This window comes from Lepisosteus oculatus, chromosome 6 (assembly GCF_040954835.1).
Source record: "Lepisosteus oculatus isolate fLepOcu1 chromosome 6, fLepOcu1.hap2, whole genome shotgun sequence".
NCBI classification, from domain to species: domain Eukaryota; kingdom Metazoa; phylum Chordata; class Actinopteri; order Semionotiformes; family Lepisosteidae; genus Lepisosteus; species Lepisosteus oculatus.
The window spans coordinates 56754036-56769549 of NC_090701.1; the positions used below are offsets into that span (position 1 = coordinate 56754036).

Consider the following 15514-nt stretch of genomic DNA (forward strand, 5'->3'; position numbering starts at 1 on the left):
ATTTTTTTACAGCGCAGATAATTTCTCAACCGCATTTCAGCGTACACTATCCCTTGTAGCGAGTGCTAATTAATGGGCTTCCCTAGTGATGCAACTAATTTTGTCCACATGCGGACAAATTTGTTAGGATTTTCTGCCTTTGTGCAGCTACACAGGTGTCTTGCCGTTTTGTTAAAAAAAATCTGCGTACGAGGCATTCCGGAAACTGCCGAAGCGAAGAAGCCATGTTGATAGCTCAATGAGATTGGGTCACCTACTCCAAAAACGCTGTGGCCAGCCCTTGAGGTTGGTGTTGACGAGCAGCGTTTGGGAAGATGGCTGCTGCAGAACTTGTGTTCTGCCGGGGACCTGGAGAAAAAAGCCAACAAGGGAGACCTGTGCTGATTGTGGGGCAGCTCGCACATCTGCACAGACTGACGTGGGACAAAGTCAAGGACAAGTTACCGCCCCCAGTACACGAGCAGGTAGGACGAAGTCGCTGCAGTGGGTTTCGGTTTGATATGATAACGCAGTTCGTGGACAGAAGTCGTCTGCGACTCCGGCGAACCTGAAATGTCCTGCCCGCTGTGGAGGCGTTGTCGGTTTCAGTGCCTTTTTCCACGAATCTGTCGCGGCGTGGCGTGCTCAAGATTTCACAACCCCAGCGCCACACCAATTGTAACTTTAGGAAGTGCCGTCATGAAATGGAAACAGTGTAAATAATATTAAATAATAAGTTACACATAATGTAGGACTGAGTGCCCACTATAGTCGCCTGGCTTGGTGATTTTTTCTTTTTACCTCAAGCTTACCGTGTATGTATATATTTATAATAGTATTTGCATAATTCAGTTCCGTTTGTTTTTGACACTTTCGTCGTCAGAAGGGACGGAAGGGCATTTTGGGGGGTCATTGCAAGGTCCTAGGATTCAAGTTCTTCAGTTATTTTTTTTTTTACCAAGAGCTTAAAACCGATCACATCTGGTGTTAAAACTGCGCCAATCGGGGCGCTTCAGATTACGCAGTACCGATATCTACCAGTCTAAGCAGAATTGCACAGCAGCTCTGCCGGTCACACGGCACTGGTTCATGAGCGTTTTTGTTGTTGGCTACTGAGGCGACGAGCGCCCACGGATGCCGGGGGGCAGCTCTGCCCTGCGAGGGTCCTGTCGCGGTCGCCCGTGGGCTCCCAGCCTGCGCCCACCCCGGGCGGGGGCGAGCGTCTGCCTCACCCTCAGGCCCCGCTGCGTCTTGTCGTCTCCGCAGGCATGGAGGACGGCGCTGGGGTCCCTGAGGCCAAACCCGACCGACGTGTGTCCGCTGTGGCTGAACTCGGCTGCCGTGGCGGCTCTCCCCGGTAGAGTCAGCCGACATAACACCCCCTCCTCGGCGCATTTCCTCCTGCGGCTGGTGCGCTCTTGGCTCCCCGAGGAAACCAGCCAGCACATCGTGGTGCGTGAGAAACCCTGTTCCTGCGTTTGCCGAACCAGACGGGCGTCTAACTACTACTCCTCATTGTGCTCATCAGCGTTACTCTGTGGTCAGAACCCACACAGCAACATAAGAGGCAGGGCTATCTAACTTCTTAAAAATGGACTTTCATGGCTTATTTTGTTTTGAGACATTGAGAGCTTCCTTAATTTGGAGCTGACTCCTAATAATCCCCCTCTATGAATTGGCTACATTACTCTGCTCTCCTCCCCACTGATAGCTGATGTGTGGTGAGCGTTCTGGCGCACTATGGCTGCCGTCGCATCATCCAGGTGGATGCTGCACATTGGTGGTGGTGGAGGGGAGTCCCCATTACCTGTAAAGCGCTTTGAGTGGAGTGTCCAGAAAAGCGCTATATAAGTGTAAGCAATTATTATTATTATTATTAATTTCTTCCCGTTTTCTGGCTGTCATACTGTACTGTAGGCCGATGGGTTTGTCTGCGTCAGCCCACGTTCGTGGGGTTTGAGTGGGCAGTGTGGAGCAGTGGCTAGGACTCCTGACTCTGAAGTGAGGGGCCGTGTGTGACCCCCGGAAAGGACGCTCTTGCTTCGTCCTTGAACGTCACCCCCTTATAAACCCAGCTGTGACGGACTCATGTCCAATATTATCAGTTATATTATCAACACTGTGGAAGCTGAGCTCAAGTCTAGCCCAGTGACTCTGTAGGCTGGAACACAGGTCCTCCTTATCTAATTTTTCCATTTTTATTCTTATCAATTTTTCTGCTGTCCCCCACGTGTAGTACTATTGTCAATGGAAGTTTCACTTCAGCTCTTAATAATAATATTAATAATAATAATTCCTTACACTTATATAGCACTTTTCCGGACACTCCCCTCCACCACCAGCAGTGTGCAGCCCCACCTGGATGATGCGCCAGTACGCTCCCCACACACCAGCTCTCAGTGGGAAGGAGAGCAGAGTGATGGAGCCAGTCTTTTTCAGAGATGGGGATTATTAGGAGGCCATGATTGGTAAAGGCCTGGGGGAAATTTTGCCAGGACACTGGGGTAACACCCCTGCTCTTTATGAGAAACACCCTGGAATTGTTAATGACCACAGAGAGTCAGGACCTCGGTTTTACATCTCATCCTAAGGACGGTGCCTTTTTTACAGTACAGTGTCCCCATCGCTATACTGGGGCATTAGGACCCACACAGACCGCAGGGTGAGCACCCCCTACTGGCCCCACTAACACCTCTTCCAGCAGCAGCCTCAGCTTTCCCAGGAGTCTCCCCTCCAGGTACTGGCCAGGCTCACACCTGCTGAGTTTCAGTGGGCTGCCAGCTGTGAGCTGCAGGGTGACCGTGTTAAAGGTGTTGTTATTTTTCTGTACACAGTTACATAAGCGAGGCCTTGAAGATGGGCGTGCACGATTCCCTCTCTTCGAAAGGTGTCTCTTCCCGCGGCGGGGGCGCTGACTCGTGTTTGTGTGTGCTCTGACAGGTGGTGTGCGAGAGGCCTGCAGTCTTCGCCTCGGCGTGCGCCCTCGCCCGGGCCTCTCCCCTCTTCTCCCGGAGGTCGGGGCGGGGAAGGCCCGGCGAGCCGCGCCGCGTCACGGCGGAGTTCCTGTGCGCGAAACCCGGCGACCAGCCCCTGGCCCTAGAGACGCTGACGGCAAGTGCTTCCGGTCACTGCCTGCCCCTGCAAGCTCTGATGTGTGTTTTTCGCACACTGCTTGGGCTGAGTTTTATTGAAAGTTGAGTGCTGTGTAACAACTGTGCTGTCGATGTGTGTTGATGTGTGATGTTGTCTTTGTACTGGAGCATGCGTGCAAATGAGCATTTCATTGCCCCTGTGCATAAGGTAGATAAACAGAACTCTGAACTCTGAAGTTTGCTGCGAAACGAGAACCTCCCCTTCATTCATTTCCACATCTTAGCAGTTATTTATCCAGTTTACTATGCTTTTCGGACACCACTTCAAAATGGGAGTTTTTTTAATCGCACCAACACTGGTGCTTTCCAACATCTGTGCTTGCTGAAGCCATCGTTTTCCGTTTGTGTGTTGAAAACGTGGTAAAATTGTTAAATGCTTTGTTTCAAAATAAAAACGATGCAGTACACGAATTGGTGCAGGAGCTCGTTGCATTCACTGACCCTTGGTTATTCTCTTTGCAGTGCTTATCGAATGTGGCAGAGAGCATCCGACTGGCAGCCCGTATCGTGGACACACCCTGCAGCGAGATGAGCACAGACGACTTCCTTCAGGCAGGTGCCGTGCTGTCGGACGAAACCGGCTGGCACTTCTGTTCCTTCTCTTTAGCGTGTGATGCAGAAGACTGCCACAGATCTTTCTGTGATACGCGTTTAAGGCCACGCAGAGCTAAAAAAACTGTGCAGTCCCGGTTCTTTGATGAGTGTACGGTAAAAGATAATTAGATTCACATTTTGAGCACCCAACATCCAAATCACGTTGAACATTTAAAGGGCTCCTTGGGATACAGTATTTCCGAATATCCCAGGAAGCCTTGCCTTGTCCTGGGAAAGAATCTGATTTCCATTAGCTTAGACACCGAAGGGTGAAAGGGACTGTAATTTAACACTGGGCTTGTGGCTTAGGCTGTGCGAGTGAATTGTCTTTTAAAGCATTGATTATATCTGTGCAGTACATTTTTTGCTGTAGTTAATTATCAGAATTGCATCCCCATCCCCCTGTGCTGACTGCTCTTGAAAGCGACAGTAATGCCTTTACAGGAGATCAGGGAAGTCGGTTCGGAGCTGGGAATTGTTCCGTCTGTCGTTCGTGGGGAGGAGCTTCATAAGAAAGGGTTTGGAGGTAATTCTAACGCACCTGCTTGCAGAGCTCTGAACGTTCTGATTTTCAGAGGCGAGGTTGCAGTTTGTGAAGTTCCATGTTGGAAAAGAGACTTTCAGATGTTCACGTGGGGAGCTGCATCAGCATGTGTTGGCTGGTGTGGAGGAAACCAGTACAGGTTTGTCCCACGCTGAGAAATAGAAAGGTGGCACACGCGACGCGCACAGCCCCTCACTTCAGGAGTCAGGAGTCCGAGCCGCCACTCCGCGCTGCCCTCTCGGGCTCCATGAACGTGGGCTGACTCAGAAAACCCACTTCAAGAGGCGGAGTCGAGCTTGGCCACCGCGTCGGAGGGCGGTTCCTCCGTGGTGTCGACCTGCTCCCTGTGTGTGTGTCAGGGAAGTGCTCAAACGTGAGGCTCTGTGTTTGGGGAAGAGGCCCGGCTTCCTACTGACTGCCTTGTGGTGGTCCTGTCTCAGGTATATACGGCGTTGGGAAGGCTGCAAGGAGCCCCCCTGCCCTGGCTGTGCTCAGCCACGCTCCGGAGGGCGCCACCCAGACCATCGCCTGGATCGGAAGTGGGATAGTGTACAACACAGGAGGGTTAACCCTTAAAGCAAAGGTAATGGTCAACTGAAGTGACAGGTAAAGTAGTGCAGCAGAGCATGATGTGCTTGAAACTGAAAGCCAGTCTTTGTTCAGGGACTGCAGCACACGGGGGGGGGGCTGAGGACGTTGAACCGCTAGCTTTGGTATGTGCTGCTGTGGATGTCAGTGTGAACATGGTTTCCTGCTCATCGGCATCTTCCCCAATTCTGTAATCTACAGAGGCTGTAGTTTACATGAAATGTAACGGATTCTTGATCAAACTCGATGGCTGTCATTCTCTTCCACGAAGGTTTGAATCGAGTGGATATCTTGCTCAGAGTCAGCCATCACTTTTTTTATTGGTTAATATTCCGCGCAGGTGTGTGAATGTCTGTGCTCAATCTACATTCTCTTCCACCCCTTTCTTTCGTGACTAATGTGGTGTGTATGACAGCACTGTGCATTGTCCGTGTCAGTATGGTGTTCTTTTCTGTTGCAGACTCTAATGCCTGGGGCGAAGAGGGATTGTGCTGGAGCAGCTGCTGTACTTGGGGCTTTCAGAGCAGCTGTTAAGCAGGTTAGCACTTCTCTATTGAGCTAGATTACATTGTGTATTGCAGGTTGGTGTGGTACATATTGCACAATGGCTAAAACAGAGATATAGCCCTTGTAGAATATTAACCACCTCCGAACTGTGTGAAACTGTAAAACACTTCATTAATCCAGTTGTACTGACAGCATTTATTGCAAGGAATTGGCAATAGACATTATTGTTGACCAGTAAATCTAAAAATATTACCCCACGATCAGTTTTGACTGTACCTGTTATTGGAGTAGTACTGTATATGCTCTAATAGATTATGTTATGGTATGATTTTGTGTTATCTCATGCAAACAGCTTTAACTAGCATTTTAAAATACAGCAAATAAGATTGCTTTTTGCCAAAAGCCTGTGAAAATTACAGGTGAATTAAAACAATAATTAAAAAATTTCAATTTAAATCTTCAAAAAAATTAATTGAATTGCATTCACATTTTTCATAGGTAATGGGAAATGCTGAGTAACTCGACCTTAACTTTCAGAGATACATTTAAAGAGTGAAGAGACATAGCTACTACAGTGTCAAATTTAATATGGACATAGATTTGAGTATCATCTGAATACAAATGGTCATTCAGACCATGTGATTTTAATCTAAATTCCTAAGTGGTAACATGTAACTGCTGAATAGCAGGGGGGCCAGTATTGAGCTTTGGGGAACACCTGACTTGACAAACACAACTTCTGAACTAAAACCCCCAAGAGAACGAGGTGTCAGCGATCAGTTATTAAGAGTTAAACCATTTAAGAGAGATGTCAGAAACTCCAAATGCAGTCTCAAGACAGGAGAGAAAATGATCATGATTAACAGCATCAAAAGCAGCAGTTAGGTCTGGTAGAATTAGGATAGATAGAGAACCAGAATCAGGTGCCATAAGAAGATTGCTAGTAACTTTAAGAAAGGCAGTTTTTCAGCTGTGGAAGTGTCTGAAACCGGATTGGAAGTGTACGGAGAGGTTATTTGCAATTAGGTGATTGTTAAATTGTTTTGCAACAGCACGTTCTAAAATGTTTGTCAGATTAGATCTAGGTCAGAAATTGAAAATTGTTTAGGTTAGTCCAGAACCATGTTTATTTTTTTAGGACTGGAATCAAAGGGAAGGAATGGGATGTAGTAGAAAGGTATCGGTTTCCTAAGGCATGCAGTGTCAAGCTGAGAAAAACTAGAAACAGGAGGACCAGCAAAAAGTGTCTGGAGGTGTAGTACTGGCAAGCGTGGTGGAAATGCCATCAGCTTTGATTTACTGTTCATCAAGGCCTAAAATAATTCTAGAGGCTATTGCTTGTATTGTTTGTAATCTGAAGTATTGGAACTACTCAGGATCATAAATGGACCCCTGATTGAGGGCAGTTTCATTAGACCAGCTGACAGTAATTGTTTCTGCAAGGTTCTTGGGTTTCTGAGGGCCCTGGGTATAAACAGTGTAATACATCATTTAAACTTTGAACTTTTCTTTTAATTATAGCCCATTGGTTGGAAGGTATCATAAAATATTTGTTTGTAAAATGAGCATTAATCCGTTTTTTAAGTTGATCTTTTTTGTTCATGTTTTGTGAAATCACAGGGTTTCAAGGAAAATCTACATGCTGTTTTTTGCCTGGCTGAAAACTCGATTGGTCCCAAGGCAACTAGGCCAGATGATATTCTTCGATTGTATTCAGGAAAGTAAGTAGTAGTAATATTGTATCTTGGTAGATTTGAGTGGTTCCCAGATGCTACTTCTACATAATTATAGTGTGAGAGGGATTAAATGACAAGATTTATCTTTTTGTTACTGTTCCCCTGTGCATACGTGATTAGTGTTTTTTATCTCAGGCGTAAAGTAAGAAGTATTTCAGTATATGAAGTATTTCAACTAGGTAGCTGTGTCAGCATGCACAGGCTGCAAAGGAACAGGTAGCGGGTTTATTCCCTGCTGAAAAGCGAAGAAAAGAAATGAATCGTTTCGGCTAGGGAGCCTTCTTCAGGTGTGAGGGTCCAATATATGTCAGGTGGTCTTGGTGTAGAGTGTAGTTAGGTGTTGACAGTTTTGACAACTTTTTGAACTGTTTTTCAACCTGATGTGCATGGGACATCTGTGTGCTTTACAGAACTGTGGAAGTCAACAACACAGATGCTGGGGGTCGCCTAGCCTTGGCAGATGGTGCCGTGTACGCCAGTCGAGATCTCAAAGCGGACATCATCGTGGGTATCGGAAATCTTACTGCTGCCCAGGTAACAAGTCTTTATCCACATACAGATGGCAGCAGTCTTGCATTTAAAAATACAGTACATTCTGTGCTTGATGAGGGAGACACTTCCTACAGTACATTCTGTGCTTGATGAGGGAGACACTTCCTATTCAGTTTTAAATAGACTCTTTAAAAATAAAAAAATGATATGTAAAATTAATAAATGCCACTTTTAAACACTAAGGCCATAAAAATTGCTTTTTTTGGTGAAGTTAAAAATAAAAATTGTGCTTTGATCTAGGGCTGGGCGATAATTCGATAACGATAATTATCGCGATAAAATTTTCCTCGATATAAATTTAACAAAAGTTCGATAAATGTTCGATATATACGTTTATGCTTTGCACATGGTATGCGCATGCAAACAAAATACTGCGCGTGCGTGCATGCGTGTTGCAGACTGGGCTGCTAACGTGGTGGCTGAGTGGAGAAATGAGCAACACTGAAGCAAATGCAGTACTGCCATCGACCAGCTCGCAGGACGATGTCATCGTAGACAGAAAAGGTCATTCAACTTCGGTAATTTGGAGATATTTTGGCTTTTTACGATCAGACATAAAACAGAGCGCTTTAAACTTGTGTTCTTAAAATAAAGAGTTGTTAAATTTTCCAATTAACCATTTCTTTAACTTTCACTCAGGAGAAAAAATCTGCATTTAAACTTGAAAGAAATAATGATTTGAGATTTATCGCGATAATAATCTATATCGACTGATATGAAAATTTTTAGCGTGTTAATGTTTTTTGCCATATCGCCCAGCCCTACTTTGATCACACATGTAAGAGTTATGATCTCCAAGTGTGTGAAATAGGAATACCACATTAGTTATGAAATTTCTCTTCATTGCGATTGTTAATTATCATTAAAAAGGGTAGTACGTAATCGGAAAATATTTTTTTTTTTTCAGAAATGTGAATTCTGAAATTTGGTGACATCCATCCTATCAGTTTATAAACTGATCTTTTTTTCCAGTTTTATTTTCTCCTTTATCATTCCCTCTGGGCTCACACAAGAGGGAGCTCTAGTTGTCAGAAATAGACAGAGGTGGTTGAAATTGCAGCAATTGCACATTTCTGTGACGTTTGTTAATGTTTTCAGCCTGAAGGGAGCAGTCAGCAGGGAGGTGAACAAAGAAAGCACAGGTTTGATTCCATCGTTGAGACTGCAGTTGCATTACCTTTAACGTGACCTCCACTTGCATTTATGGTGTAATTAAATAATAAGAATAATATAATAATAAACTTTATCTTATATAGTGCCTTTAAAGTTGGCTTCTCAAAGCGCTGTACAGAATGACAACAATAAAAAGAATACACAAGAGCAAACACAATTACAATACACAGAGGAGACCGTGGATGGTGGTACTAGGAAAAGTAGAAGCAGAGGGGTGAAGAAAGAAACCAGTTCAGTAAAGGCTCTTCTAAAGAAGAAGGTTTTGAGACTGGATTTGAAGGAGTTTAGAGAACCTTGTCAGGACTGAGAAAGTAAATCGCAGATTGTATGAAGGTGTCGAAAAGAGAACGCGGTGCTTTTTTTTTAACTCTTCATCTTCTTCATACCTTTGCAAACAAGGGGCAGGAAGACGGCAACTGACTGCGGTTACCATAAGATCACTTCATTGGCCCTATACAATTTCTTGTATTAGAAATGTGTCTTTTCACATACCCCAGCCTGCTCTCCATGAGACACACAGACAGGGAGAGAAGCTGGGGGTCAGAGCGTCAGCCATTTATACGGCGCCCCTGGAGCAGCTGGGGAGAAGGGCCTTGCTCAGGGGCCCAACGGAGTAGGATTCCTCTGCTGGCCGCGGGATTTGAACTGGCAACCTTCTAGCCACAGGTGCAGATCCTGAGCCACAGAGCCACCACTCCACCCTTTTAGTTGGGGAAAAGAAAAAGAGTGAGACTAGGAAATCCCTATGTTTGGTTCTGCACAATTAATGCTTCACAAAAAAACGGACCTGTGTTGGGTCAGTATTCCGTGCACGCTGGGTTTGCTTCCCCTGAAGCTGTGTTTTGACTGTCGCCTCCAGGGCGTGGTGACGGGCCGATACCACGCAGGCCTGCTGACGAACAGCGCGGAGTGGGAGAAGGCCTGTGTGAGAGCCGGCCGGACCAGCGGGGACCTGGTGCACCCCCTCGTCTTCACGCCCGAACTGCACATCAGTGAGTTTTCATCCGCTATGGCTGACATGAAGAATTTTGTGAGTGTGAGTAATATCATAGCAAAGCAGTTCCAGGGACACGCTGACGCTGGCTTTTTTTAAGGCTTTGGTAACGATCCTTAAAAAAGTCTCATACTGCTGATGCTGTCGTTGCTGTGAAGAGAGTAAATTAAAAATGCATGTGGTGTTATTCTGTACTCGGTGTGCACTTTAAATTGCAATTGGTTCTGCTGCACATCCATTTTATGATAAACTTTTACAACTACTGTACTGTTTTAATGTAAAAAAGTTAATGCCACCTCCACAGTGCCACTTACACAAGATGTTTTTTTTATTGCAAGTTGTAAAGATATACTAGAGGAGTCCAATTCACAGTTAAGTTTAACAATTTGTTTTGCTTTGGATAAAAACTTCGAAACTATTTTGGAAGAAACTGTCCCAAGTGTTAAAAACAAGGATTACCTGTATAAATAATTTTCTTTAGTAGTTCTAACTGGGAGTTTGCTGCCATTAGTAAATAACTTGTACTAATTTGTAATAAATAATGAGTTACAATTGAAGAGCAGCTGTGGAAGTCTGGGATGCAGAACATCAAAGTAATACTGTGTATAGGAATAGTATTTAATTGCTTGATGAAGAATTTGTCCATGTTATTTCCTTACAGGACAGAAGTAATGCTCAGTGTTCATGCGCTGGTCTGTTTCTTGGGGCACACATTGGATTTAACTGGTCAGGAGTGTGGATTGATGTGGACATGGGCTGTCCTGCGTATAGTGTGAGTAGGCCATTGCAAAACCAGGTCTCTTTTTATGGAGTTTACATAAGGTGTCTATTCTTACCTAAATCAAATCCTTATCACTGAATGCTGACTCAAAACATGAAAAAGAAGTCCCAGGTAAATTAAAAAAGTGCCCTACGCTTATCTTGATGAACAAACTCAATTTTAATTGAAGAATCTATGACTTTACAAGCACCCTGTGAAAAATGACCAGTGATTTAACTGTCCAAGATACGGCAGCTGGCCCCTGATGTGCAGTCTATGTGTTGTGCACCAGGGGTTTCGGAAGAAGGCGGATGCCGGAGGTGAAGGTTACTGAGCCGTTGTGTTTTCCGCCTGATGCAGGGAGACAGAGCTACGGGGTACGGCGTGGCCTTCCTTCTTGCGTTGTTCGGACAAGCGGCGGACGACGCCGAGCTGCAGATGGTCTCCCCTTTGGGGTCGGTAGCGGACGGACACGTGGAGAACTGTGAGCCAGCAGGAAGTGCCCTGAAAAGGAAGAGACTGGTCTAGTCAGTCTGTAATGGTGACGCAGCACGTAGCGGCGCAGTCCTCCGGGTAACTCGGAGGGTTTCACTCTTACCTACGGACTCAGGCACCTGCCTGTGGCTTTCAGAGTGAATGCTAAATGTGGTGCATAAATGCCTTGGAAGTGTCATTTGCTGTCGTGCCTGTTTAATTTAATGATAAAATATATTCAGGCATGGTAACGGTTTCAGCATGGAATCAGAATTATTTTTAAGACTCAAGAATGTGCATGAATAGGAATGAAGGTGAAACTGACTTTTGACATTTCAAAGTGGCAGAAATAAAATTGTGTTACTGTTTTTTCATGTGAAAGTGTGATACATTGCATGCTTTAAAATCATAACTCCTGTGATTGCTGCATTTTCAGCATATATCAACACATGAATATATTTCTGAGCAAGTCTTACATTTTAGGTCAGTTACTCGTTGGATACATAATGTTATTTCCATTTCATTTTAAATAGTGAGCACATGGGGTAGAACTGTTCCTTCTTATAACCAAGCGTTGGTCTTGAGTCATATTATTTTACAATAGTGCCACGTGGTTAATGGTATTTGAGTAGAAATTGAGAATCTGTTTAAATCGCCATTCAGAAAGACAATTTTAATAAACGTACAAAATGTTAGACAACTTATAACTAGAGGACTGTAGGTTCAAATCTAAGGTTGCTGTTGTATTCTTGAGGTTACAGTAGAGCATTTTTCTCTTTTCTCCAGTAAAGCTAATTGTATAAATATAATAAACGACAGAAAAAGGTAGCATTGGTATTGTTATATTAAAATAACATTACAAGTTACCCATTCAAATAGGTAACAATGTAAATTATAATTGTTACTCTTATAGGCTAGACCTGAACAGCCAAAACAATGGCTCAGTGAGGCAGGGGCTGAGCATGATAGAGCTGCCCAGTCCTGCATGTGGCATGCCGGGAAGAAATAGCCCACATTAACATCGGGGAATAACTGTAGTTCTTTGTGTGCGCGAAAAAGATGCGTGGTGGCATACTGAAGAGTAATGCTGAGAAGTGACGGTCGTCATCTGTGGGTCCAAGAACATTTGAGGTGGTGGTGGAAGAGAGTGTTGGAGAGTGGTATTCAATACCTGATGCCATTTGCATTTGACAGACCAGAAAGAAGTCAAACTGTGGAGACGTTGTAATGTTATAGTTACATTGTCTTGGGATTGTTAAAGGTTCGAGCCAACCAGTGAAGCAGCATTGACTGATGTGGACATGGGTGAATTTCCTTTAACACAGCAATTGCTTTTTGGTGAGTCCTGCCTGATGCAGTCTCAAGTGAAAGCGCTTTTTTTCAGGAAGTGCAAGTCAAACCAGAAGTGTTTTTTAAACGGGTCAGTGCAAGACTACATCGTACAAGGATGATAATGGCACAACATGAAAACTAGATATTTTTCGTGGCTAGTTTCTCATGACTTAAACAGTGTCTGTGGGACCATGACTCAAATGCCATCAACAGGAGACAACTGTGACCACTAAAACTTAGCCGGTTTTCTGCAGCGGCACAGGAAGAGGGGTGGAACATCCCACAGCAATCTGTCCGGAGGCTGATCAGGACTGTGTGTTACTGAACTTTATTAATAATCCAGGGAGACCAAATTCACTACTAACTTGTTCACACTGAAAACTAACGATTCTTTAGCAGGGCAGAGCCACACAGTGCTGGGATTAGAATGGCATGTCTTTAAGAAAACCACAGCTACATTTTTTCTTCTGGCTTCTGAGTATCTATAGGACTAACTTGCCAACACAACTGAGGCATTCTGGGAGATGGAAAGACAATCATTGCAGTCCAGAATAAATAATTAAAATTGTAAGACATTAACACATTTAAACCAAAGAGAATAGGATATTCTAGGAAGTGTATTCTTATTCAATTAGCCGTTAACTAGTTATTCATATATCAAGACCCACAGCTTTTTTATACTAACAAATTCCAATGAAGATTACACAAATGAAAGAAACATTAAGCATTGAATTAACATTAATAATATTGCCCATCCCTTTTTTCCCAAACTTCTTTGTGACAAACGTGTTGCAGCTAAGGGTGTCAAACAAGTGAACATCACACCATTTTGGAACTGGAGAACCTGCTAATATACCCTGAAGGACTACAAACAGTTTCGTGTTGACTAGTAACTCCCCAAAATGTTAAATGCTGATCCTGAAAAAATATTGAAAACTAGTTTTTTTTTTCCTATATCTGCAACAAATACAGTACTTTGGAAGTCACATTACAATATGGGCCTTGATAGAGGAAAATAGAAAAAAAAATAAGAATCCAGGAACACTTTACAATGTCTGTATTTGGAATACAGAATTACATATGAAGTAATAATACATCCTGTCCTATGGAGCTAATGTGAAATGCACATTGTCGTGACATTCACTGGCTATTCATATGATTTTCTCCATGGATTAAACTTGAACACCCACTTATTGTATAGTGGTATCAAAATCTGATTCAACAGTGTCATACAGATCCCGTCAGGATGTTAAAAAATATAGAAGGATTTTAAGCATTTTAACAGTTACGCTTCAGGGGTAATTTAATTGCAAATGACTCATCTGTCTGTGTTAAGAAACGTAACAAATCCTTAGCATAGGTTACAATCAGGTTATTGACACTTGACTAATGCTCATTTTAAGTTAGAGGTTTTAAATGGAATTTGCATCCCCAGATCTGAAGCCATTTTATGCTACTGAAACCTGTCATGATATATGCAACAGACACATCACGTAAGAAGGGGGGAAAAAAAAGCAAACCCAGTGGGAAACTATAAAATATTAACAACAAAATGCTTAGTTTCTCTGTGAAACTGGAAAAAAAAACTTCAAACCTGCTGTATGCACAAGAACTTAAAAGATATTCATTCACTTGAGCACAATGAGGAGAAATCAGGGATACAGCAGTAATTCCAGTTGTATGTTCTGCACGATTTCCTTTTAGTGGCTCACCTTCACCATTTTAATACCCTCCGTTTGCAGTCGTGCCTGTTTGCTGTTCAAAAAACATCTAAGCATAGCAAAAAAGAGATTACAAATGTGTGATTGTGTGACATGCCACTACGACACAGGCACTGGGTGGTCACTAGGTGGCAGGAGTACCACACAATTACAGGAAGAGTAAATCAACTTTATTTTGATATAGTGCCTTTAAAAGTGGCTTCTCAAAACTGAACACCATCACTGAAGCAAATTGTATATAAATCTTAGTTCCAAACAGAAATGCTTGTTATACACACAGGTCTACAAAATGACTTGCTTTGATGTAGTGTTCATTATATCCTCAGGTGTCCTGACACATAATATTGATAGGTGTACTGTAGCTGACTTAAGTATTGTTGTATCAGTAAGAACAAAACACAAATTTGCCGAGTTGAACCTGACATTAATTTTAACCTTTGCAATTTTCCAGTATATTCCTGACTCTTGTCTTGGGTTATGTTTTATCGTGTATTCTTTTTTATTGTTGTTCTCATTCTGTAAAGCACTTTGAGAAGCCACCTTTAAAGATGCTATATAAAATAAAGTTTATTATTATATTATTGCTGTTGTGAGGTCTTAAGCTAAATAAGAACAGGTTTGTATACATTGTTGTGGTAATATTTACTATGGTTTTAAAAATTGAAGCCCAAAATACTTTCTCCAGTTGTAAAACTTGTCTCTGTTACCAAACACTAAGCAAGCCTGGGTCTGATTTAAACTTGAATGAGAGACCCATCCAAAAGAAATTTGTAGTGTTCCAAATTAATTCCTTTGTGAACTTTTGTTCCTTTCTTTCGGATACAGATGGCACAGCAGTGTGACAGAAAGTGCCATTTCTAATACACTACACCAAAGCTTGGCAGTCCCACTTGCTCTTGTAACACCAGCACAGGCCTGGGAGGGCGGAGGCCCACTCACACCACACTGAACACGTGCAGCATCATGGGCTTGACATTTCTTTGTACAGCGGGGCTTCCCTAGAGGCGGGCAGGTAGCTACAGTCGTCCCGCAGGCCCATACGCAGTGACAGGCGCAAGAGAAGAGGATTGCCAAGACCGTTTCACCCTCTTGTCCATGCTCACTGGGGGATCCTGCACTCAGCCCAACGATGATTCCACAGCCTTCGTATCCCGGCTATGATCCATGCTTTTACCACCAGGAGCCAAGTGGGTGCCAGAGCTTTAAGAATACTGTCAAGTGTCATCAGAGGCGAAGATCGCAATGGGCTTTTAAAATTACAGATCACTTACGAATGTCACCTCTGCTATCTAAATTTAGTACACCACTAAGACATATCATGTTCAATCATCCGCGTGCACTCATAAACCAACTCTATTACATTAGCATTCTGTTTTACTTAAGGGTATAACAAGCAAGAAAACTTAAA

General features: G+C 43.4%; 1 protein-coding gene across 5 annotated transcripts; it reads left to right on the forward strand.

Moving 5' to 3' along the window:
• Positions 1–38: 38 nt before the first annotated feature.
• Positions 39–11421, forward strand: LOC102682377 (probable aminopeptidase NPEPL1). 5 transcript variants are annotated; one of them, XM_006633956.3, is made up of 12 exons: positions 223–464; positions 1246–1431; positions 2920–3090; positions 3594–3683; positions 4170–4251; positions 4710–4852; positions 5318–5395; positions 6985–7085; positions 7511–7634; positions 9685–9861; positions 10481–10591; positions 10940–11421. In XM_006633956.3, exons 1-12 carry the CDS (start codon positions 315–317, stop codon positions 11105–11107), a joined length of 1581 nt encoding a protein of 526 aa, XP_006634019.2. In that variant the 5' UTR covers positions 223–314; the 3' UTR covers positions 11108–11421. The 5 variants fall into 5 exon arrangements, with proteins under 5 accessions (XP_015209131.2, XP_006634019.2, XP_015209130.2 ...); XM_015353644.2 differs by having other exon boundaries at positions 9685–9855; XM_015353645.2 differs by lacking the exon at positions 1246–1431 and having other exon boundaries at positions 39–464; positions 2920–3131.
• The last annotated feature ends 4093 nt before the right edge of the window (positions 11422–15514 follow it).